This window comes from Bacillus rossius, chromosome 1 (genome assembly GCF_032445375.1).
Source record: "Bacillus rossius redtenbacheri isolate Brsri chromosome 1, Brsri_v3, whole genome shotgun sequence".
Taxonomy (NCBI): Eukaryota; Metazoa; Arthropoda; class Insecta; order Phasmatodea; family Bacillidae; genus Bacillus; species Bacillus rossius.
This window is the reverse complement of record NC_086330.1, coordinates 85,522,156-85,549,792: the sequence shown is the minus strand read 5'-3', so window position 1 is coordinate 85,549,792 and position 27,637 is coordinate 85,522,156. Positions and strand designations below refer to the sequence as shown.

Sequence of the window (27,637 nt, the reverse complement as noted above, 5' to 3'; positions counted from 1 at the left end):
GAGGCTACGTGCATCTGCGAACAGTCCGAAGGACGTAGCAGGTGCACGTCCTATCCAGCCAATCACATCCCTCACAAAAACATAGAGATATACAAATTTCTGACGCCCTGTAACGAGGTATACGGACAAAATTACGACAAGAAAACATTGCAAATTCTGGTGACATAATTTCTAACCAATCAAAAAAATACCAGCCAATACTGGCGCATGGCAATAGTACCAAGTCCTTTCTCACACTATGTCTCTCTCCAGTTATTATTCACCTGGCAAACTATGACACCTGCTCACCTTCAGACAAAGGAACCTCATGCTAATATGTTCATTTATGAGCAAAGCAAACACAAACAATACTTAAATATGTGAATACACAGAAAAACATACTTGTACACATAATTAAATTATAGTCAGGGCCTTTTTTCACTATAAAGCAAAAAAAAAAAAAAATAGCTGAACACTTTGCATGTAACATTGTAAATTATGATCATAAAATTAATGGCAAACACACAAATACTTCAAAAAAGGAATAAACAGCTGTTATTTACATTATATCAGAAAACCTAATCAATATACTGAACATGAGAATACTGTACACACTAAATTGTTAATTAAACAATTTAACAAGTAGGGAGGGCAGTGACCTGGGTTGTTCATAATGTACTGTGTTGTATTGCATGATCATCACACATTTTATACCAAAATCAAATTTTACAATTACAAGTGCGATTTTTCTGCGAGAAAATCATTTTTGTGACATTAATTTTTTTCATAAAAATAAAACCTATTCATGGAAAGTACATTTAATTTAATTAGAGAATAGCTGACATTGAAAGTACACCTATACCTCACTTAGCATGACTAATGCGTTTCCAAAAATGTTTGTGTTATTTGAAATTGTGTAATCCTAAGCAATAGTCTCTATAAATAGCAGGGTAATTTATTTAACGTGTTCCAAAATGTGTAGGGAAATATACTTACTTTAAATTGTATAAATGTGTAGAATAACTATGTCACACCACTTATTTTTTCAAGCCTACCACTGACACTTCATATGACAAATACGACACCGCATAACAGGGTATGTGTGGTTACAACTTAATGGCAGTAAGCTGGTTGGTTTGCCTGCTTGGGCACCTGGGCGTGACCTTCAACACAAGCAGCATGTGTCTGCCTGCTGTTGTAATCAGCTCGGCCCTAGTACATAGTTTTTATACTTTTATGAAACTACAAATCCTTTTTATATAACTTAAGATTACGAGCAAACACACACAGACACTATAAACATTTAACTTGTAACTCTTATAAAAGTTGCTAAACAAATCAATAGCAGATATGCATGGCAATCTGCATGACATAGTACTTTAATTTTTGTCTCAAGATAAATAGTTTAATGTTTTTTAGAACTACTGAACATGATTTATTACCCTCTTGCATGGAAGCTATGATTCCAACTGCAGCTGCTTGCGCACTTACAGGTACTGGGAGATGTTTGTGTGTGCAAGTTCCTCCTACCTGCTGGTAGGCTCGGTCTGTGGCCGGGAGACAACGGTACAGCCTGGCCACATATGCGTTGACCTAAAAACATTTGGTCCTTTACACTCAGCCACAACAGAACTCGCCGTAGCTGATGTTTGTTGTACAGATGATAGCATAGTCTAACCTTGAACACATTTCTTCCCCCTGCTCAAGTAACCATATGCTGTGGCACATCTGTTGTTTACAGAGTTGAACCAGATCCGTGATGTTGCCCGACTTCGTTTTATTGCCTGTGGCTCTTTCATACTACTCAAGACTGGGTAGTAAAATTAACATTGTGGTAAATGAATTAGTGCAATTTGAAGATGTGCAAAGTGAAGTATTGGTGTAGTTTACTTTGTTCTACAATGTTCTATGGTTAACATAGGATCCAAATCAGTTGTATACATGGCACTACATGCATCACTTCAGAAGCAGGTTCCCACGGTGAAGCAAACCCTTGTTCTTCCTGTCAAAGTATGCTATTGAGGACCGTTTGCGGTTGCGTGTGGTGGCAGGTCAGGAGTGGAGGTGGTGGCGGAGAAGAGGCCCACACCCAAGTTCGCTGCGTTTGAGTTCCTGCTGGCGCCCAAGGTGGAGGTGAAGTCTGAGCCGGCGGTGGACGCGTCTGTTTCCTCAGAGCCTGCCCTCCCCGTCACACCTGTTTCGTTGGAGCCTGCCCTCTCCACTGCGCCCGTGCCCCTGGATCCTGCCATGACTGTGCACGTCGACCAGGACACTGCCGTAAGTGTCTGCCGAGGCTACCGGCTCGTGACTTGTGAGAGACTGCTAATATACATACGTGCACTGAAAGTCTTGTGTTGAGCATTCTGTGGTCAGGCAAAATCTGTGACCGGTCACCAATTGAACAATTGAATTGCTCAAGTGAAGGGTGTTCTGTCAAAATTTAAACTGTTGACCTTGGCTATGATTTTACATTACTGCTTTCCATACTTTTAGTTTGCTCAGTGTATCGTTACTCTCCATTTTAATTTCAGAATGGTGCCTTCTGTTTTCCAGGATGTCACATTTCACAATTCACATTTCCACACATGATATTACCTTTAAAACTATTTTGAACTTAGATAATCCAGCAAGATTGCTAATCCAGCCGGCTTTGGGCTGAATGTGCCATATGACAGACCTGTTACTGTTGTTTCGTGGGTAGGGACAAGATTATATGGCAAATTGTGATTAAAGCTATATAACACCGGAAAGTATGTCAGTACACCATATAACACCAAAATGCAAGTTAGCACACCATATAGCACTGAAATGCAAGTTATATCATGGAATTAAGCAGCATTTAACCAAAATCTACCTAATTCAAAACATAAAAAAAGTAATCCTTTTAACATTTGAAATTCAAGGAATTTAGTTTTTTTACGGACAAAAGATTGAACCAAAAAGTATAGATCAGAAACATTAATTTAATTTGTTTGACCATACATCTCATATTGAATTTTAAACCACATATTAGGGATTGGTCGGTACCGGTTCTCAGTTCTCGATTCTCGGTTCTCGGTTCTCGGTTCTCGGTTCCTACAGTTCTCAGCAATATAACCGGCACCGAGAACTGCACATAAAAAGTCAGTACCGGTACCCATTTCGAAAACAGTATTTTAATACAACTTAACTGTAGATTAAAATGGCCTCATTCACGTCAAATTTGGATAAAAATTCACGTTTGGACTCCTGTGAAAAAGTAATAATCGTAGCCTTAAAAGAAATTACATGTGAAAATACTTTATTCTCCCGTCAAGCCGTCACATCTCTAAAGAAAATATGTTTCTAAATCAAAACAAAACAGTAGAAGGTGCCATGGATATAAGCCATCGGAGTGGGCAACTGTACAACATATATACCTCAGAACAAGCCCGTGAACAGATAGATGCCATATTTGTTTCACTGGTTTTTAAAATAGGCACCTAATAGACTTTTTGACACGCAAGTATGCGTGACTGATGTAAAAATACTAATTAAACGTGCAAATTCCATACTATGTGTTTTTAATAGTAGCGATGACTGTTTCCTAAATGTTCCCGTAATAATTATCGGCATTCCGAAATTTTATGCTGCGGAATGTAAGTGCCATGCACCTGCAGCCATCTAGCGGGATATTTAGTAACTATCCCCTTCAGGCAAATGGAATTGCTTGGGAAGTGATACATTTCTAGTGTTAATAAAATGGCGTGGATGAGGATGCAGCGGACACGTGATAGCATTTATTATTTAGTATTATTGCTAAAGTGTGTTTATTACTTGTGCAAAGTGGTGCAGGGATGTGTAGTTGTATTTTACTTTTGACTTTTCAAACAAAATATTCGTTGACAGTTGGAAAATATAATTATGCTGTCAAAACTTTGCAAATTAATTTTAATATTTTTTGGTTGTTTATTTATTGTTAGAAATGGCATCAGAAGTGTGGCTGTATTTTGCTGTTGACAGTGCAAATAAACTGTTCGCCAAGTGCTTATTGTGTAATAAACTTATTTCAAGAGGCGAGTCAAAATCCACAGCCAATTTGAAAAAAAACATTTATCAAATGTACATTCTTTGGCAACTGGAAACATCAAAAATCCTAAACGTATGTTCGCACCCATACATGTGCCAAATACACCTTCAACAAGTGCCAAATGTATTGAAAATTACTTTCATAAACCAACTATGACTGGAAGTGAAAGTGTTCAGGCACCTGATTATTGTGAAGAGTAACTAGTTTTACACAAGCAGGCTGTGGATAGTCTAGAATTCCAGGATTGTGAGCCACAAGGCAATTTTTCGGACTCTGAGGCTAGTAATTCTAGCAAAATCGGAGTTTCACCAGTTTTGTCTTCTAATGGTGAAATGAGCATCAGGCCGAAAATAATAAGATTTACTGTATTTACTCGCATAATGTCCGCAGTAATTTGGCTACATTTTTGACAAAAAAAATGGGGTGCGGACATTATGAGGTAAGTCCTAAAAAAATTTTTTTCCTCAAAATTTTATGTTTTGTGTAGAGTAAAAAAATTGTTCTCTCATAATTAGTTTACTAGTACCCTGATTTTACGTATGCTCACGGTTCCACGGATTGCATTAGTAAAATCGCTGCTTCGTAAAATTGGCACCCTTCCCTCGGCCCAGTTGAAAATATTAACGGCGGCACACTATTTAGCAGAGCACTGGTGACTGGCAACCCTCCGCAGCGGACGTGAGAAATGTGACAGGTGTCGAGATAATTGGGTGCCGGCGATTAGTGGAAGACGCCACTCTTTTTTTTTTCTTCTCTCACTCGCGTGTTCGCTCTTACGTTCAGAAGACACAGCCAGCCTACACAAAATAAACGCTTTGTGTGAAAAGATATTTTTTTAATCTTTCATTGAGATGGCCACTAACGGCACAGGGCAGATGTCTAATGTCTGCATTAGCCGGTGCCGGCGAGCCTCCCTCCCTGTCCCTTGCCCACTGTGTGTATAAAAAAAGTTACCGGCAGACGTCTGTGCATGCGAGTCCCCTCCTGCCCTGCTTGACTGGAGTGGGGGAAGGAGTGCAGAGCGTGGAAAAGGCTGAGCAGGAATTTTTAACAAAAACAAAACAGAGCCTTGTCTTCCTGACATGTAAGAATTTATGTATGTCCATTCTGTTACAGCTGACGTTTTCTTTACGTTGCGTATCATATCTTACATAAAAACAAAATTAAAGCCTCTCAGTAAACGCGATGTTAGATAAACATGTTGAAAAATTTACATATGTACATTAAAAATTACTACCTAACTTAAGGTACTTAAAAAAATTGACACTGTAGTAGCCCTCAGAAAATTTCTACTAGGTAGTCTGCATTTTAACAACACTTTACGCCACAAAAAAAAAGACAGTGACTAAAGAATGTAGCAGTCTTGCTCAACAAAGCATTTCTATTCGACTTCAGACTCGTCGCTGTCACCGTCCTCTGTATTGCTGCTCCCGTCGTCGTTATCGCTATCTTCCCAAATAGCATCATCTTCAGTCCCGTCGAGAGCAATGGTGAGGCTAGTCTTTTTAAAACTTTTCACCACCACAGTGTCAGTGATAAGTGCCCAACTTTATTTCACCTAGTCTTATATCTGTGTTAGTGACGGTCTTTCCAGTCTGCCCCCTGGAGTGAGTTCATGACTGTCATCTGCCATCCATTCAAAATACAGTCTACGTAAATGTCCCTTAAACGGCTTGTTTATAGACACGTCTAAGGGCTGCAGGACAGATGTCAGGCCTCCCGGAATGACAGCTTTGTCAGTCTTGCCATCACTTAGGTCGCGTTTGACGTCTTAAACGAGATGTGCTCGGAAACTGTCCCATACGAGTAGAGATCGTTTCTTGAGAAGCGCACCAGGTCGGCGATCCCACACTGTTTTCAGCCAGTCTTTCACGAGTGGGGTGTCCATTCAGCCTTTCTCTTGGACACGTACATGCACACCAGATGGGAAACTACCTTTTGGTATCGTCTTCCTTTTGAAAATTATGTACGGCAGCAGTTTCCGCCCGTCAGCTGTCACTGCAAGCATAACAGTACAGCGCAACTTCTCATTGCCAGTTGTGCAAACAGTATCACTTGATAATCCCTTCTGACTTATTGTTGTACACTGTGGCATTTCAAAATAAACTGGGGTTTGGTCCGCATTACCTATTTGCGAAAGCAGGTAATCTTGAGTTTTTCTCTGCCTAATAACGAATCGCTGAAATTGCAGCAACTTTTCATTGTATTCCTTAGGCAACCTTTGGCCAAGGATGTTTTGCGTCGCAGAGGAAGGTTTTCTCTCCTCATAAACCATGTGACCCATCCACGACTGGCCTTGAATTCTGTATGTGGTATGTTCAAAGAACGAGCAATTTCCCGGGCCTTAACCTGTACCATTTCATGCGAGACTGTGCAGGCATTATTTCTTAACTTGCGGATGAAGTTCAGAACTTGAGCGTCAAGCTCTGGAAACTTTCCAGTCTTTGGCCCCCAAAATGCACGCCTCATTGCATTTGTTGATTGTAACTGTTCTTTCAATTTTCGCCACTGCCGCACACTTTTCTCTTGGATGTCAAATTCACATTCAGCTGCCCTGTTTCCATGCTCTTCAGCAAAACGGACGACTTGCAACTTGAACTGTGCAATGAAGGACTTGTACTTCCCCATCACATACCTACACTAATAATACTCTTGAAATAACTCCTGCCCTACGTCGGCACGGGTCCGCTGCATTTACAGTTAATTTTATTACCTAGTAGTCCAGTGACCTTTCCCTTTCCCTCTCCCAACTAACCGTGGTGGGAGTATTGAGAAGGTGAAACCGTGCGCATGTACCCCCACCACTTCTCCACTACCTCCCCTGCTTTGTGACGTAGTGTGAGTTGCAGCTGCTTTGTCCGCGCGTTTGCGGGTGGGACGTGTACTGGCTTGTGCTATATATAGCCCATTCCCTTGCAACTCGCATGACGTCGCAGGCAGCTGCACAGTAGAGTGCGAGTTTCTGAGTCCGGACGGTTGCACCACGCTACAAACCCTCTCAGCGACCGCTCTGGAGAAATGAACAACTTAAGGTCAAAGCATTGTTGACAGCGTCGGTAAATTTCCATTTCGTTACTGTGCCTTTTAGGGGTGGCCAAGGTTGCTTTGTCTGGTGAGGACTTTATGCTGATTTTTAAAAATTCCATTTCAAGTATTTAAAAAGAAATGTGCGGACATTATGCGATGGCGGACATTATGCGATTAAATACGGTACATCTGCTGTAAACCAGCCAACATTAGCTCAAGATTATGACAAAGTTTCCAAGTTCAAACCACGTGATTGCAGGGCCCAAAAGATAGCTATGCTCATAACTGAAATGGTTTGCTTAGATATGCAGCCACTTTCAGTAGTTGAAAACAAAGGTTTTAAAAGACTGATTAACCATTTAGAGCCTAGGTACACTCTTCCTTCAAGAAAAGTGTTATCAAATAAATATCTGGAAAAATGTACAGAGATCTTCATATAAGTGTCATGGAAGAGCTGGGAGAAGTGAAGCATGTTGCTGTAACTACGGACTTTTGGACTTCATGTGCTGTTAATGATTATCTTGTATTGACTGTTCATTTTTATCTAAAGAAAAATGGTACCTTGGAACTCTGTCAGAAAGTTATTGAAGTAGTACCATTCAAAGAAATTAGTCATACTGGGGACAACATTCGCCACTTTCTTTCAGATTTACTTAATGAATGGGGCTTGGCAACAAAGGTAGTTGCAGTTGTGAGGGATGGTGGAACCGACATCACCAAGGCACTCGATAATTCCATGTTTGTTCCGGTACGTGTGCTGCACATCTTCTCCAAGTTGTAATGAGAAAGGCATTTGTAGATAATCCTATTGTAAAGAACCAGCTAGTGCCCAAATGCAAAAAGATTGTCTCTAGTTTCAAACATTCTTACAAAAATACAAAAATATTGAAGCAGTGCCAACAACAGCTTGATCTTCCTCAACACAGAATTATACAGGATGTATCCACATGCTGGAACAGTACACTGCACATTAATTCACCAATTTGAATCTGGGGTTAAATTTTAATTTTAGTGTTGTTTTGACACTAGGAATGGCTTCACCAATAAATTTACATGATTTTAAACATATAAATTAAATTATATGATTCACTAGCTAACTAGAGGTCCTGTTTTGTAACTTTCTGTTGATAGAAAATCCTTGTTTTTTCTGAGCTACCTAGTTTGATGATAATATTTAATTTGTTTTTGATTCAATGAGATCATTCTGACATTCAAGATTCTCATCTATAATACCAGAATTCAAATTGGTCAGTAAAAGGCCTGTGCGAATATTCAAATTTTTGAATACGAATACCAAAAATAAAATATGTATACTCATTTACTTATGAATATTTGACATAGCATACCTCATGAGTGTGTTATATATCAACGTTCACTGTTAAGGTTAAGTCATTTGTGTGATATAAATACCCTTTATTGATGATTCAATGGGACTTATGAATCACAACCATAAACATTAACCAGCATTTTGAACATGCAACAAGCAATCAATATTTGTTTTATTACTGTCTCGCTAAACAGTATGGGAAAAATCGCATCGCATTAACCTTTAAAAAAATTGTATATGTATTTGTCATTTCAAACGTGACACACCAGAAGTGGGAAAATAGAAAAAAAATTTAACAACCATGGCACCACAAAACACTGGCAAAGGTCATTAAAAGAAGCAGCGTACAAATCAATAGTCACAATAAGTCTAACACCATTTGACACAGTAGCATCTTTCTTGCTGTATGTATCAATGACAAAACTGATATTATGACTCAAAAAATATATAAAACTTAAATAATGGTTTCGAATTCCAGATGAAATTAGCAGAAATTGTGTTTATAATATTGTTGAAAGTTAAAGTTTACCTGGCTGTCATAAACAAAAATGTGTAAATAGCTAAGGTTTAAATATGTAAATAAGAGCTCATATAAACATTAATTTGGCAATACAGAATTTAAAAAAAAAAAAAAAATAATAATGTTTTTCTTGAAATGGATTGCATTGGATTTCATGGTATGTTGCAGTTTGCAAAAAATTTTTGGATCAATAGATAGAGTAGCTGATTCTGAAAAATTAAGAGAAAAGGAACTGAAGTGAAAGTTAGATTGTTTGGTTAGGTTAAAAATGTTATCTGCATAATTGAAAACATAATTTTTTATTTCATAATTGAATTATTTTAACAGATATTTTACATATAATTAACCTAACCAACTTTTCATTTTAGTATCATTTTTCTTTATTTCCCAGTACACATTTACTTTTTCTTTCCCTGTGTATTTTGTTACGTGATGTGAACAATTTTTTTGTGGGATTCTAATTTTAATTTTTACTATTCAAATTTGATGTTGATATTAGAGAATACGCATGTATTTGTATTCAATTAAAAAAATAATAATATTTGCACAGCCTAGTCAGAAACTTAATTGAAACTATAATTATTTTTGAATACATATATCTTATTTTGCGGTTGAATTTATGGAAAAATAGTGGATCTGAGTAAACCATTGAAACTTCAAACAGTATTTATATGACAGTCTTGGTATTGAAATAGGATATTGCTTTGAATGCAAACATAAAAACTTGTTTTGAAATGTATATTTGTATAAGTGGTACTATTTTGGTTGTCATTAGTTATTTCAGTCGAGGAGAATTCACCAGAAACTGATTGAAAACTTATAATATTAACTTCACTAAGTTCGACAGAGAAACCACAAGCTCATGCGCCACTACTAAGTGAGAGTGCCCTCAGTTCAATTGATGGATTGCTTAATGGCTTGTGCTATAAACTATGTATCAGGATAACATTTGTATTGACAGGTGTTTATGAACATACTTAACAAGCCCCTACAATACTACCTATGTATGTACTGAAGCAAGAGGATATGTATAAGTGCTACTCAGCTGGCGATGCAGTGCTGAGTGGGGTCGTGTGCTCAGGCGTTGGAGTTCCCCGATCCGCCTGAGAAGGTGGACCTGTTCAAAGCCATCTTCCTGAGCAGCAGCGACGACGAGGACTCCGGCTCGGAGACGGGCGATGCTGGGGTTGGCGCTGTGCTGCGCAACACGTCCCCGCCACGCGGGGTGTTCGCCAACCTCGATCTGGATGCCATCAACGCGGTGAGGCCGAGCCCCACGGTGTCTGAGGATGTGGAGTCCCAGCCCGTGGCCGTTAAGGAAGAGGAATGTGCGCTGGACGCGGAGATGTACGGGCCGCGCCTGCCCAGCGGCCCCCCTCCACCAGCCCCGGCCGATATTCCTGCCCCTGCACGGCTTGCGTTGCCCAGCGTGGTGGGAGCCACCGTCACGTGGCGGGAGCGCACAGCCGACAAACTGCACCGCAAGGTTTCCAAGCACAAGAAACACAAGAAGGAGAAGCATAAGAAGAAGAAGAAGCGAAAGCGCTGAGTCTGAGGTATGCTCACAAGCTATTTCTACTTTGTCCCCTTCCTCTTTCACGCTTCCTTTTAAGTGTCTATGCGTGATGTGTAGGGACATGAATTAATCACATTTGCGATAATGCAAATTTTTATGTGAAATTTGATCTTTTTTGGTTAAAAATGCATATGTTTCACATTTTCGTTGACAACCAGTAAATGATGATGTTCATTAAAAATTTTCAATAGTTGATTAGCAATACTTAAGCAATTCTGAAATGCCTTTTTGATTCAGTCCCAAAATTGCTAATACCGTAATCGCTCGCGTAATGTCCGCAGTAATTTGACCACATTTTTGGCCCAAAAAATGGGGTGCGGACATTATGCGAGGAAAAATACAAAAATACAAAATTTTGTGTTCTATTCAAGTCGTGCGTCTTTGTTCTAATGAGGTAGGGCGGGGGAGGCAGCGACGCGGCAAGAGGAAGAGAGAGGCAACGACTCCGCAGGGGGGAGAGGCAGTGCTATGACAAGGGGGGGAGAGAGGCAGAGGCAGCGCTGTTGCAGGAGGAGGGGAGAGAGGCAGAGGCGTGGCTTAACCTCCCTCCTGCCAGCTAGCCCGCCAACCAGACAAAGGAGTGTTAGAATCCTTGACCCACTTCCCTTCCTCCTTCACTTCCCCTCTTCTTCACGGACAACACTCCACATCAACACAGCGGCAGCGCGCGAGACCAGCTTTCTTTATCTTTATGTCGTTTGAGATAGGACTAACTGCTTACGTCTGGCATGCCTCATGACGGTCTTACTGAGAACGGACACTTACAAAATCACCTCCCGCCGCTCACAATACATGGCTTGTTGTTTGATGCATGCCAAGCTGCCCTGCCCTCAGATAAACCCAGAAAAACACGTTTTTAAATTTTTCTCAAAAATGTTTACAAAACAAGGAGGGGGGCTTATACGCGGGCGGGGCCTTTGACCGTGCTTTGTTCAGTTCAACGAATTTCCCCACCCTTTCAGAACAGGAGAGAAAGGACAGCTCAAGGTCACGGCATTGTTAACAGAGCCCTCAACTTTCCATTCGTACTGCGTCCTTTAGGGGTGGCCAAAGTTGTGTTGCCCGCCGTAGACGACTGGTGCGGACATTATGCGAATTTTTAATTTTTTCTTTTAAGGATATATAAATAAAGGGTGCGGACATTATGCGAGGGCGGACATTACGCGAGTGAATACGGTAAATAAATAAGAAGGCTGACCAATCTCTTCTAGTAATGGTTATAATATTGTAATAGGTGGGGGCCTATTAGGGTTGGAGGGAGACCAGAACCTGGCTAGGACTGGGGTTTACGTGACTGGAGCAGTTAGGTAAGCAAGGTAAATGGTTTCAGGTACACAGACACTTTATTCAATTCAATATTAATTCAAGATTAATATTAAGTTAACATTTCTGATAATGTTAAGTTTAAACAATGCAAATTTGAATACAAAAAGCAAGAACAAATTCAATATTAATTCAAGATTAATATTACGTTAACATTTCTTTCAACATGTCTTTCAACGAGTTAGTTTTATAATTTATTATAAATTATTATTATATTAAATTTATTATAATTTGAATGGATAAGCCGGCTACACAGTAAACGATCCAATCAACGATCGTCATAAAGGAACATAATTTCCACGAATGAAGTTATATTACAAAAATTGAATTTACAAAACTACTTCAAAGTGCAGGTACACGAAAGAAAGAAGTTACATTACTCTTTAAAAAACTTTAACAAACAATTACGTGTGACGACGTCTCAGGGGGAGACAGTTACAAACAGAAAAACGGAAGCGAAGGTTAAGTTAAATTTAAAGCAGAAATCCAAAAAAATTTTTGATGGTGGCGGCCGAAAAGGAATTTAGACAGTACAAATTCAAACATAACTGATTCTACATTAGGGTGAGGGCCACCGCCTCACTGACGACTCGATCCAACTTACATTTCTCCCCTGAGGTCGCACAGGCACGAAGACTAAGTCGAAGCTCTCGGACTACATGCTAGTGAAATAACAACAGGTCAGCTACTGCTGACGACCAAGCCTGACAAAGGCAACCAGTAGAAGAAGGCCCTCAACATGGCTGCAGCTGAATTTATAAACTCGCGCCGCAGCGCGCGCATGCGCATATTGAAAGGGTGGGGAAACGAGTACAAATTGAACAAACACTAGGAGGGGGGGGGGGGAAGGAGGGAGAAGGATGAGGGAAGCGGCGTGCTGGAGGCCCGCGATGACGCGCACATTTCAATTGTAGCGGCCCTAAACGCTACAATATATAGAACCATTAACATAGCAACTTATGTAAGTTGCAAAATAAACCTTGATTTAGTAGCAAAATTTACACACCAATAATACACTAGCTTCATGCTCTTCAATATTCTGTGTTGGTGTGCTAATCAGATCAGGAATTGGCCTAAAACTAGAGATGTATGAACCTGCAAATTTTTAAGTCGAGTCGATCGAGTCGAATTTTACAATAATTAGTTCGAGTCGATTCGAGTCGCGTTTGTAGATCATAAATTCATGTCGAGTCGATTCGAGTCTGAATTTTCATTTGAATCTTTGACACTTAAGTCGAGCTTGAATATTTGCACTTTACTGCTAAGAGTCCTTAGATGGTTGTCTTGTTATATCATGGTCCACTTAATCAAATATATTTAAAATACAAGTATTAATACAAATAATTCATTTAGAATAAATTCTTAACTTATATAATACAATTCAATAATTGAGGTATTCTGTAGAGCATCATACTACTAGTTACATTACTAATCACAGTAAATTAACTCATTATAAAAATTGAAAAATATGTTAATAGTTTATACAAAAACTGTTCCAATAGTGCAGTCAATTATTTACATGGTAAATAAAATCAATTTCAAATAAGCAACAAATGAAACTGTAAAAAATTAAAATATTGTACAGTAATCATTTTGATTATTTTATACCACCTATAAAAGAGAATATTAAAGACTGTGGTATTAGCCTACAAAACATAATGAAAATATATTCCTAGCAGTACATATTTAAAAATATTTTTATGGAAAGTGTATAACTTAGTGATGGCCCGATATCCAAAAACCCGATACCGATACCGATTCCGATATTTCCAAATTTACCGATCCGATAACCGATACCCGATATTCCGATATTCTGTTAATAGGCCTATCTCATTTCTAACACTGATTCTATAAAATTGTGGTTCTGGAGTATTGTTAGAAACAATAATGAAAAATGTTAAATATTAATAAAACATACTTATATGTAGAGACCTGAAAAAAGGGAGGTTATTTTTTCTTAAAAGCGGTGTTATTTTTTACAAAATTCGCAACAAAAAGCGAGGTTATTATTTTTATTTTTTTCATTTTTATTTGACGGCATTTAAAGGTCAAACCGTAAACTAATGTTTATAAATAACTTTACAGAAATTTTGTTTTGTAAGTAATTGTTTTATCCTATTTTTAAAAAAAAGTAAATGTTCATAAATATTCAAATTATAAATCAGGAATTCAGTCATCAAATGACAGCATAGTGAACACTTCAACATTTCTTTCTTTCAGGTTTTGCCTTCTGTCTGTGACAACTAAGTTGTAGTGACTAAGTAAACGTTCACTGTCAACATTGTTTGTCGGTCTGTAAACAGCACGGAGGGCTGCTAATGCAAAATTATGGTAATTTATACTTTGAGAAGTCAGCACTTTCAACATATCTACATGATTTTCAGTCTTGCAAATCTCTTGCACATCTTCTTTCAGGGCTTCGTAACCCTTGAAAAGTTCAGTGTTCTGTAAATTACTGAGTTCAGGAATGGATTTCATTACTGAAATAACATCTTCTGTCTTGTTAAGGATGATGTTCTTTGGGTTGAAACACTTATTTAAAGCCTTAAATACTGCCGCAGAAGGGTCATTGTTCAACAACATTTGCATTTTGTCCATGCTCAAAGCTGTAGCCTTTTGGCATTCGTGCCTAGCACGAGCTTGGTCACTAGTATTTAAGTTACGGGTAGCATTTTCAAAAGCAGAACAAAACACACCCTTTGATACACACTCAAAATCTTTACGGATACACTCAACATCACCATACAGAGTATGACCTGTTGGATACTTTGAACCTTCAAGTTTGGTCAGAAGGTTCACGAGATCAGCTGCATGATGTCTGATGAACACACACTGAGCTAAAATAATGTTAACATCCTTGTCAGATAATGAAGACAAGTACCTGATACCAGCATTACCCACCTCCTGAAGCTCATACCCCCTGAAAAATGCAATTATGTGAACAAAGTTCTCAGCCAGATAAAACACAGACTTGAACCAGGAATTCCAGCGAGTTATGACAGGCACTGGAAATGGCGAAGCAGGCTGTGATGTTTTTTCTTCCAAGTACTTGAGGAACAGGTGCTTTCTTTTCCTGGTGTTTAGGAATGCAGACTTCACATTCACCACAGCAGAGTTTACTTCAGTAAGTTCACTACTAAGCACGTTTCCGACAAGGGAGAGTTTGTGAGCCCAGCACTGGATGTGAGCAACATGATCACCAAACAACACTTGCAGACTTGTGACACATTTGGTCATGTATCTGGCAGAATCAGTTACGAGTCCCATGATATTCTGGTACTTAACACCATACTTGCTAATACAGTCTGTTATAGCCTGAGCACAAGTTGTAGCGTCTGCCTTCTGCAAGAAACTAACGGAAGAAACTAGAAGTTTTGCAGTATCAAATATTGCTGTATTAACTTGAAACAGTATTACAAAAACACACCTTCCCTTGCTGTCAGTGGTTTCATCACATAGTATATACAAAGGATTTTCTGATGCAACATCTTTGACTTTGTTGAAGTGTTGTTCTGCCAACTGAGGTGTATATTTCTCCCTTAGAGTTTTTACACATGGTAAATCTCCACCACCTAAAACCAAAAGAAAAGTCAGATAATTATTTTATTTACAGATGATACTTTTTATAAAATACATTTTGTATAGCATATACAGCTATGTTTTATGCACTACAATCTAAAATATAATTAATTGACATACTAAAATCAAGTTATTCTATGATTTCTTGAACTACATAATAAACACAGGTTTGAATAAGAAATGCATCATTCTAATTATGGATTTTATAACCACATTATAACTGGAACTACATAATAAAGTAAATTTAAAAACTTCTCACCTTCAATGAATTCATTCAACCACAATTTTATGTTTGGATCTTCCAATTTTTCCAGGGGTATATTTGCTTTCGCGAACGCCTCAGTTGTCTTCAGTGCCAAGTTTTCAATGTCTATCTTTCGCCGTTTGACACTGTTGAAATTTTCAACAACAGATGTCTGCAATTTCCTATCGGAAGGACCACTAGAGAATTTTTGCTTGGCATTCACATGTTTGTCACTTTTTATGTGCTTTGCCACAGAATCTTTTCTCTCAAATGTAACTCTGCAGTTACAGTATTTACACATTAGTGTAACAGCATCGGATGCATAAATACCATCACTTTTGAACTCATCAGCTCGTTGCCTTGCACTAACCACATTTTTTGGCATTTCTTATGTGGAGCAATTAACATTTAAGCCTGGAAATGTTGATAACGGCAATGTTTACAAGGGTATATTAAAACAACAAGCAGGCAGCTATAAAAAAAATAGTTTGGTCGCCTGCAGCATAAAAGACGTTCTGAGTGCTAACATATAAACAGAGGATGTGGAGCGCCGGAGGAAAGATAGATGTTAGGCAAGGGGAGGGGGCAGCGGAGGAAAGATAGATGTTCGACAAGGGGAGGGGGCGGCCTTTCACGGCAGTAACAAAGCAAGGAGGAAGGCTGAGGCATCCTGTGGCGAGTTCCATTAGCGCTGTCTCCCTCCCTCCCTCCCCCCCCCCAAATCGTAAATCCTTTTCAGGGAAAGTCCAAAGTGTCGTCACCTGTCACCCCCCTGTCCCCTCTCGCTACAGCTTCACGGAGACATTTCCAAGGCAGTAAAACCAACAGCGTCAAAACAGGCATAAGTAACACAGTTTAGAAGCAAAGCGTGTTGTTTTTCAACCAAGCTTACTCACCCAGCACTCTGCCGACATTTCAAAAGCCACAAAGAAAAACAAGAAGAGGTCAAAACTGACATAAGTAACGCACATTAGACGCAAAACGTGTAGTTTCTCAACTAAGCTCTTCCAGCCCTCTGTAAACATTTCAAAAGCCATAAAGAAAAATAACAGTGGCCAAAACTGGCACAAGTAACGCATTTTAAAGACAAAGCGTGTAGTTTTTCAACTAAGCTGTTCGAACCCTCGGCCCAGCATGTGAAGATACCGTGATGGTTCTTGGTATTGGGGAAAAGAAACGTAACATTCATGCTTTTGTGTTGAAATTCGTGACAAAGACGGAAAAAATGAGAAAATCGCATTTTAGCTTCAAAACATCAAAATTCGCGTTATTTTTCGGGTTTATCGCGATCGCGATTTTTTCAGGTCCCTACTTATATGTGAATGTATATTTTTTTATTAATTGTAAAATATAGTAAATTCACATTAAATGAAAGCTAATAATGAATTTATCATAATGGCCTACAAATAAGCTCTCTAAATTCAAGGTCTTAAAAAATTAAATTGTTTTTCAAGGCCAGATAAAGCAATATTCTGGTGTAGGTATGACCTACAGTATGCAAAAAACATATTGTAACTACAAGGAAACAAATTTCAGATTTTTGTGGAGAAATGTTGACAAATCTTGTAGCTGTCCGGTATTAGTCTCTAGTGTATTTGCTTAGAATGTATTAATTACAAGCCACTGCATGTACTGAGTCCAGTGCCTCAACTGTAATCTACGAAAAATACCGTCCGAAAAACGGGAAGCCCACAACTCACTTAGTTTCGGTTCCCTGCAAGAATTTCCGAAGATTTCCGAAGTTTATTAACGCCACTTCAGCCGCTAAATCAGAAGTTCAAGCATGTTGTGACTGACCTAACCTAACCTAACACTTCGATTTTTTTAATTTAAATTTTTGAGAGAAATCTGAAGTTGCACGAACGTGGTAGGGAACCTAAACTACGTGAGTTGTAGGCTACCGCCGAAAAACATCAAACTTTTGTACCCTTTGTAAAATTTCATCACGGTAAATGACACTCTAGAAAGGAAGGTCTTCAGGTAGCAAATTTTGTGACCATTGTTCAAGTGTATCACTTCATTTATTGGTGCAAAAACACGTTAAAAATACGTGAAAAGTAATTTCAATACAACTTTGAAACGTACTTCAGAGTTTATAAAACCACACATCTTTATTTATGTTGTTGGCAATGCACTCAATATAGCCAACATAATACCTTTGCTGCAACTTGCCCTACTTAAACACGTTTCATATTTTAGCTTTTGTAAAAACTTATGTAACGTTTTTGTATAGAACAGCAGTTGGCGACCATGAAACGACACGGAAAGAAAATGTCTGTTATATCAAGCAGCAACTTTATTCTTCTACATATTTACTTACGGCTACACCACTTATTAAATTAAATATCGTAATTATTTTAGTTTATGTTTTCAATTTATGTACACATAGTGAACTTCGAAAATTCATTAAGCGAAAACATTTTGCGAATACATATCTGAAATGAATAAATATGCACTAATGACTGGGATTTGTGTACACATGGAAGAATTGTACCGTCGGGATGCATTGCAGTATCAGAAAGAAGAAATAGGCTTGAAATCTTGAAATTGTTTCAGTGGAAAATATGCTTGGAATTACTAGGTAATATGGTGACGTGAAGAAAGATAAATTGCCCGCGGAAAATAAGCTCGGAATTACGGTTAAGGTTATGTGAGAAGTATTATTGGCGAGAGCAAACATCGGTTATCAAAATATCGCAAGTATTTACCGATGTCCGATATTGAAAAATGTGGCGATATTACCGATCTCCGATATCGAATATCGAATATCGGGCCATCACTAGTATAACCATTGAATATATATAATGTATAGAAGTCGCGAGCCCAGGTTAAATTTTCTGTCCGGTTTCTCAGAAGAATTGTTGTAGTTCCAAGCTCCGCCGCTGCGATCGCTTTCATCGCTGTGTATCGGCCGTATACGCCCCTGGCGGTATTTGGCAGAACTAGGTTAACCAGCCCAGTCGTGACATCATCCTTCACCCCCCCCCCCCCCCTCAAAAATCCCAGACCCACGATTCAAATTACCCGGCAGGTCTTATCAGCATCGTTAGGCGACCTTGAAGAGGAGCTTCCCTTACCGTCGTTTGAGAATGATGAAATCCCAAAAGAAGCTAGCCAGGGAAATCACTGAATGATGGGATTCTGTACCCAATGAAGTGAAAATTAGCTATTAAAACTTTGTATTGGGCCAATAGTCAGTGTTCCGTTCAAAATATGGTTTTATTTTAAAAGTAAAATACTTATTTAAACTATATTTCGCGTTTGTACAACTTTACTTTTAGATATTGGCAAGGAAAATCAACATACCTTAAACAACCTTCTCTTATTCAATGTTATCTATTAAGTAGTAAAAGGGGTGGATATTATTTTTTAAAATAAAAAAATATGGAACCCACTAAATCAGTATTGGCAAGATATATATATATATATATATAATAAAATACGCATATTAACATTTTTTGTATTTAACTTTTTTCGGTAATAAAAATTCAGGATGATTTTGGTTTAATTGGTTTACATATATTACTATATTTTCTAATCACATAGAAAGGGGAAAAGAGTACATCAGTGAAAATTCAAAAATTTAGTTAAGTAATACTAGCCATACCAAATAAATCAATATTCGAGATAAGAAATTTGGTAACTGCTCTACATTTAAAAAAAAAATGCATTGGTTTCATGAATACTGAAATGTATGCGTAATAAGGCATATTATGTTATTATCCTAAGCATGACTATAACTAAAAAAATTACAGTAATTTAAAACGATGGCAGTCTTAACATACAATAAGTGCGCGAGTCTTAGTTTATTTTTTAATTGGCTTCTTCGTCAGATGGAAAAGAGTTAAGATTTCATCAAGGAAAAATATATTCTCAAAGTCACTAAACCGGGAGATAGAAAATAAGTAGGTTCTTAATTTTAAATAAAAGTTAAAATAGGCTTACGCTAAACTAATTAAAAATAAGTCGTAAAAATATTTTTATTTATTAAATATGTTCTTTACTTGACAGTTCTTTGTGTATAATTCTTCAATAATCTTTGGAATTTAATACATACTTTACTTAAAATGGTAGAATATCAGCAATACCCGGAAATTACGTGAGCAAAGCCACGGGTTATTAGATACACTTTTACTATAAAATAAAAACAACTATACTTTTGTAGTTCACGAATGTGATATTTTGTTTATTGCTTCACAACATTCATTTGTCAGTCTCAAATTTCATCGTACCACTTGTCAGAAATGTCACCAAAAATGAGAGATAGATTTTTCTTGACGAATTTCAATTACGAGGAAACCTTTCGCAAGACTTTTTTCTTCGCAGTAGTCACTGGGACACCATTAATTTAAATCCACTAAGATAATAAAATTGTATGTATAATGATTTGTTTTTGTATATTTATATAACTTCCCAACCAATTTTTAATGATTTTCATGTGAATAAAAACTTGTAAAGCAATTTAATTAACTGTGTCATAATACTTCGGATTAGATGGAAATACAAACTTTTCATCCGTAATATACGATGATAAAATATATTTATTATTGCAAAATAATATTCACTGTTCAAATGCAAATTTAAATAGATTATTCATACATGTTTCCTTTTAATTAATGGTTTAACATAATAATTTTTAGTATAAAATCCTTTTTATCTTGTGTTAAAATGGGTTGCTAAAATTAGGAATTATAAATATATCACTTACTAAGTCCGTGCACAGATTTACACAAAACAGCAACGTAAATAATCTTTTTTTGGTAGTTTCTAATTTTCTGCCCTGAATAACATGAATTTGGTTGAATTCATACTAAAGTAAAAGTGAATTTTTTGAACAACTTAAATTGATGTCATAAATAAATATTTATTTTATATTAAAAATCCACAAACTGTTTTTAAAATATAATATTTATCACGCCAGATGAAATAATAAACAAAAAATAGCTCTTATATGTTGTCTGTGTTTAAAGAATTGTATTATATTTCATGGAAATAATATTTACCTTTCGGTTATTAAAATAAAATATATTTGTATTCAAAATACTTGCGCATCGTTTTTACGAGCATAACTTGTGTATCTAACCTCAAAGCAAGGAATATAAAGAGTGGCAACTCAATGCTATAACACAAACTCTTATTTTCTTTGGAGATCCGGGAAATGTGCGTTATTTATAAGCAACTTAACATAGTAAATCGTTAACTTTTCAGATCTATGTTGGCAAAATTGATTTTTTTTTGTGGTCATTCGTTACTGGGAATATTCACCATATAACGTTTAAGATTATTTATTTTGAATTACGAAACAACCAAAACATTATGTAAAAATGCTTCATCTTATGTTAAAAAATTTATAAACTGCATAGCCACAAAGTATGACATCATACCATTAGTTTCAGTTACCAATAACAACACGTGCACGCGTTTGAACAGTCATCGCAGCCATAGTTGTTTCATAGCTACCAAAATCATTCAACGTTGTCAAGAATTATTCCAAATTATGTTTTGCCATTTTACTCAATGCGCCACTCCGTTAACACAACATTTTATAAATTCTGAACTACGAATGTCAGTATTTTTTTTTACGTTATTACGTTTAAGAAATTTCTGTAGTTTTCTTATAATTAAAACTTATTTTTTGATGTTGGCATCTTTTAACCGCACTTTTTTTTTTCGGTGGCCGTACTCCTCCAATTCAGTTGCGCCCGCCCGTATCTAAGCGCTCGGATTTCCTCAAAAGGCACCGCCTCTCGATAGAGTGAGACAGAGAATTACGCGCACGACCTTGAAAAAAGCGACGCTACAGCGCCCTGGTAACTACGAGTACCCTCTTGTGGAAAGAAGAGCTGTCTAGCGGCGGAGCTAACAACTACCACAGTTTTGGATCCGAAAATTGGAATAATAAATCCTATCCCCTCGCGACTTCTATAAGTTATATATATTCAATGGTATAACTATAAGAAGTAATATTTTAAGGCCACATACCTTTAGAAGATGAATTTTTGACTGACAATGTGAGTGTTTGCTCAGTAAAAGTACGCCTAAATTAACACTAACATGGCAGGGAAAAAAATCACTGTTATTCTGCAACAAAATTTTAATTGCAGAAAGATCGGAGATTATGTACCGTTTACGACAAAGGAACATGACTTTTGCACAAACAGTTTGGTGGTTCCAATGATTATTTTGGACCGAACGAGTTAGCTGTGGCCTGCAGCATTCACGAGTCAATAAAAAACAATAAATATAATTTAGGCTTGTAGGCGCGATGGTTAGGTTAAGTTTCACACAATCATTAGAACATTTTTGAAAACTTTCACTTATGGGAAGTGTAAGGCCGTGCTACAATTGGAGCAACATTACAATAAACGTTCCCATAACAAATATAATACAGTCAAACCTCTCTGAAACGACCCCTCACGGTTCCCAGGAATAGGGTCGTAATAGAGGGGGGGTCGTAATAGATGTTTTCCGAAATTTTCAGTTGATTTCAACCCCCCCTTTTCCCAAACCGCTACTCGCTAAGAAACCAGCCGTACAATGGCAGGATGCTGTCACTCACAATACTAGACAGCTTTGCATTAAACCCACTTCAGCCTTCATGACAAGTCCGTCGCCCTACAGGCCACCTCTTAAGAAAAAATGTCAATAGACAGTTTATTTTTACTGGTTAGTTTACATGTTTGTTTTCTGCTTGCCGTAGTTAAATGCACTAGAACCCCGATGTCACGAACCCCGGATTTAACGAAGCAGTGATTTTACGAATACATTCTCGGGAACCGTCAAAAAATTGGACATTTTGACCAAAATGTGAAAATCAGAAGAAAAAAAATTAAAAAAAAAAGAAATGAAAGATCATTAAAATCTGTTAATTTTAACACACAGCGTATTTTTGTGTCGGCTTTAAACCTTCCAATAATGTTCATGTAAGAATAACAAAAAAATAATGGAATATTTCCTTTAAAAATACGACAGCAGTAGCTTGTGCAACGTAAGTGGGAGCGCGGGAATATCGTCTAGACAGGCTGGCGGCAGCACAGGCGGCGGATGCATGACGTCATACGGCTTACCTCTCCTTCCCTTGTCCAGACTTCAAGGTTCATCCCTCCCAGGCATACAAACCATCGTGTCTCTCTCCCCCTCCTTCCTCAACATCCTTTGGCATGTTAAACTGTCAACATCCTTCCTCCCCTTCGCCAAACTGCGTGCAACCTTTGAATATGTATACTGTATAGAAGTCGCGAGTGGATAGGTTTTACTCTACGTTTATCAGAAGCGTATGAGGAGCAGCTTGGGAACTTCACCGCTGCAGTGCGCTGCCGTAACGCCCAGTATCGTCTTAGGTTGTTATTTACACGTTAGCAACGAGCATACAATCATTCTGAAAGAGTGGAAACTCCCATGTTAAACGCGTGTCACGATAAGCAGACTGCTATCATGGCTGCTATGGAGCGTTTGCAGCGAAGTTGACGCTGGCACGGACAAAATAAGAACTAACAACTTGCGCATGCGCAGTGGGAAGCTGTCACGCACGCACACATTCATGTTTTTTTTTGTTTGTTTATGTTTGGTAGCGGTAACGTAACCATGAAAATGTTTTTTCTTGTCAAAGCATAATGGAGTTTGGATCAGCTTCGGATGTAATACTTATTTGCTGCTAATCTTATGACGTGATATACATGTGGGTTCTAACATGTTACATAATTAATTGCTGCCGCCTCCGTATATTAAAATTATTAAGACGCATCGTGACATTGTTTCAAGTTGCAATAGATTTGACATAGGATATTGATATATTCCTTTTGTAAAAACTTGTGGATATCACGAGAATTTTGCTTAAAATGTAAATTACATGCCATAACATAGTAAACGAAATTATTATTAAATATTCTAGAAACTCTCATACAAAAGTACATACACAACTTTTTATCCCAGATTTACAACTTTAATTTACTTACAAATGCTAATTTTAAGGGGAAATGTTTGGGGAGAAAATAACACCTCTGTTAAAAAGTTTCCCTAATGAATATAAAAACATGTTTACAAACATCAAAAGGGTATACCATATACTAAAAAAATATGTTCTCATCTGGGAATATGAGTTAGCATTCTAATTGAATTGGTATGTACACTATTTAATTAATTAGTATTTTTATGAGTTATATTATCTTGTTTTAGCAGAAAAACCTATATGTGCTATTATTTTAAATATTAATTAACAGAAGTTTTTAACAAATTAGTGGAGCAAAATATTCTGCTTGTCAGGTTACACTACAGGATGATAAAAAAAGGAAATTAGATTAATCAAAACGTTTTAATGCAAGTGTAGAGAAAGTTTATTTGCAATGTGACACATCAACAATGTAAGAATTTCTGACAGCTATATTTGTGAAGCACCATGGTCACCAATGCAACTACAGTTCAGAAACGACTTTTATCACTCTGATAAGACAAAACACAAATATTTTTAGTCAGGCAGCAAGGCACTGAAATAAATAACATCTTCATAAGTCTCTGTAGTATATACACTCATTTAACAAGTTCTATTAAAACATGAAAATGCAAGCAAAAAAACCATAAGCTCTCACAAATGAATAATATGTTAAATGAAAGAATAGATTTTACAAAAGTGGCTTATAAAAGTTAACATGTGAACATATAAACTTGACAAATTTAAGCAACCGATATTACACATAATCAATACATGTGTAGGGAAACATGTTGAATATACAATCTCAGAAACAGGATGGTAACAATTAAGGATATGATTCCAGAATAGCAACCAAATAACTAGCGTCATCTTTACCCCTCTTCATAACACAAACTACGTAACCACAAAAAAAAATTTTTTTATTTTAAGAAATATATTAACACCAATGTCAAGTATTAATAAATGTTGATCAATGTCATAACCTACAAAAACGTACAAAAAATGACAAGTGACTTCAATTAAACTTTAGTAACCAATTGAGATTTTTGAAAAAATAAGTTTAGTTTCAAGTGACCTACTTGGAGGTATGTTATACGAAAAAATAAGCATAGAAAAAAACCAATCTTCACATAATTGGGCCCCTACTTAGAACCTGTCATAATAAATCCTCCATGTTAGTGAGGGCTGGGTTGTACATGAACTACAATTTAAATTTCAAATATATTACATTTGTTTCTGTGGTTGGCAGTGTCGAACTCGAACAGTTTCTTAAATATTAACAAAACAAAAGTTATACTGGGAATTTTTCTTTACCTACTTAACATTAAATTGAATACGGACTATTCCATTGTTTCCGCAAAACACAATCCATTTTCCATGCTAAATATTACAATAAATGTGTCAAAATATCATGGGGCTGAACTATAGTGGCAGGCTAATATAGACTATGCACATTTATCTGTAAAAAGGTATACCTTTTCCGAAATTTTAAATAACTCTCAATTGTCCCGTTACATACAAATTTTGCACAATTATAATCGAGTGTGAAAATAACGGTATATGTTTTACCCATATGTATCTCGCAAACCTATCCTAAATTTCTGCCCTGCACATAGGCACATGTGGAAAGTATCATTAAAAACAAAAGTCACCAATAAAAATCCACATGTGACAAAAAGTTATATTCTCAAAGATCTTGATAAATATGTACATTGATTGTTTCGCAGAAGCTGCTAAATTAATGTCTACCAAATTACTCCCGCAACAATTGCCAAGAACTTGTACATAAAAGTTATCATTTTTGTAGTTACTATGAAATTGGAAATCTGTAAACATTTTTATAAATGTTTGTGTTTTCATAGTACTTTCCTCAAGAATTAAATTTTACATATGCAACATAGGATACAATTTTTCCCAGCACTAAATGTAATTTCTTTTCATAAAGGTCAATGGAATTTTTCATTTCTTGTCCGTAGGTATCGTCTATCAACAAGAGCAAAGAAATGAATACGAATGGAACTATTGGATCATTCCCCTTGAGCTAGGGTCGCAGACTGTGGCTCGCAAGCCGCATGCGGCTCTTTTCATAGGATATTACGGCTTTACAATTCACTGCTCTGCCAGAGCACAAAAACATGCCTAACCAAACCAAACGGCACAATCACAACGCATGTCCTCAACCTGCATGCCACTGCACTCGCCTCCCTCTCCATGCAAAGTCTGGCTTTAGTTTCATGTTTTATCAGTAGGTATATCTCCAACTGTGTAAATTAAATATTCCAAATGAAAAATAATTGTATGTTCGTAGATGCACGTTAATTCCAACTTACAAACACAAACAAACACACTACTATGACTACATGTGTCAAATATATAATTACAATATTACTTATAACTTAAGTAAAACATAGTTTTGAATTTAAAAATAAAAATTATTAATATTTCTGTTAAAAGCTACTTATTTACGTTAATATGTAAAAATATAATTGTCAAAAGTCTCCAGTATGATCTAATATGTTACAACTAGCGATACTTTCCGCTGGCACGGGAATAACAGAAACTACCAAAAAAAAGGCTACATAACATTGCAACCGATTCCTATACCAGTTTCCTCCCCATGCACGTTAGAGAGCAGCACTGTCGCCCGCTGTCATTCCCCGCACCCCTCATCCATCATTCACTGCAGCTCAAGTTCGTTCAACGTTAGGGGGAAGGGGTGTTTGAAGAGTTCGACTCTTGTCCGCTAGGGACTAGAGCTGTAGCAAACCGTATGTATTCGTTACTGAGTAACGGGTGCGCCGTCTATATACGAGTAACGAAACGTTACACACGGCTGCATTTCGTTACTCGCATATTTCGTTACTCGCATGTTTCGTATGTTTCACGCATGCGCGCGCATATTCGATGAATTTATGTTACAAAGAACGATGTTTGTTTATTAAGTAAAGTATAATTTGGAAATTCGTCGTCCAAGTTTTTTTACTGTTTATTAAAGGTATTGTGTGTGTAGACAACGTTTGAGATTGGAACAGAAACAACGTAAGAAAGTATTTTTTACAAATTGGAAATATGTATGTTTTTGTTTTTTATTATCGCGAATTTTCACGTTTTTTATTATCTTAAAAGAGATAATATAAGGCCGCTCTAATGAGATTTAATTGTTTCTTGGTTAACAAAAACTGTTAATTATCAAATATTGTTAATTGTATGTATTCTAATTATTATTATTTACGCGACGTCATAATGTACGCATACGCAATACGACTCGATTCGTTGCATGTTATGCGGTATCAGAAGTAACGAGTAACGATACGATAGTAACGAGTACTGATTGTTATAGTAACGAATACATACGGGTACACTTTTTTTCGTTACTTTTACACCTCTACTAGGGACCACCACAAGTCGATGCCCTAGAGATGGTGGCGATTGCGGCGGTGAATTAACCAACTACCTCAAACCGTATTAGAAATTTTAAGCTGGGCTGGCGACTTCTATACAGTATATATATTCAAAGGTGCAACGAAAGCAAGGTTTGTATAGTCCATTTCTGGTAAAATGAAAAAATTTTAAGGGCCCCCGCGACAGCCATTTACCGTTAATTGTTTTGATACAATTTGTTTGTTAGTTACACAACATTATTTCTGCTGGAAAATCACTGAAACTTCAAAATTTCTTTAATGGAAAAATTTAGCAGGGCCGTAAAAGTATTCATTTTTACCGCTAATGAACTATACTCGCCCTTCCTGCCGGACAACATTCTCGGCGCGTGACTAATGGCAACTACAGTCGTGTGCCGCGCACAGCCACGAAAAACCTACGCGATTTCCAAACTACACTAGATATCCGACTGGAGTCTGTTTATGAAAAGCATTTAAGAATTTTTTAATGCCCAACTGGTTCTATTGAGATAAAATGGCTAAAAGCCATGTTTTCGAAGTTTTAGGTGTAAAAAACCCGTTACGAATTTCTTGAAAGTATCAGAGGGAAATGCATTACACCTTTATCTTTATTTTTCCACCATATAATGTTACGGTCACCGCTCAAATTTCACAGTTATCTGACGGGAACGAGATGACTGCGCGCC

General features: G+C 37.1%; 1 protein-coding gene across 2 annotated transcripts in view; it reads left to right on the top strand.

The window, feature by feature from the left end:
* Positions 1-27,637, top strand: part of LOC134538920 (G patch domain-containing protein 1 homolog) — a 138,251-nt gene that overhangs the window by 91,157 nt on the left and 19,457 nt on the right. For both annotated transcript variants that reach the window (XM_063380535.1, XM_063380544.1), the window contains exons 7-8: positions 2,031-2,256; positions 9,983-10,457. In XM_063380535.1, coding sequence (XP_063236605.1) covers positions 2,031-2,256; positions 9,983-10,450 — 694 coding nt within the window. In that variant the 3' untranslated portion in view covers positions 10,451-10,457. The remainder of the gene's footprint in view (positions 1-2,030; positions 2,257-9,982; positions 10,458-27,637) is intronic.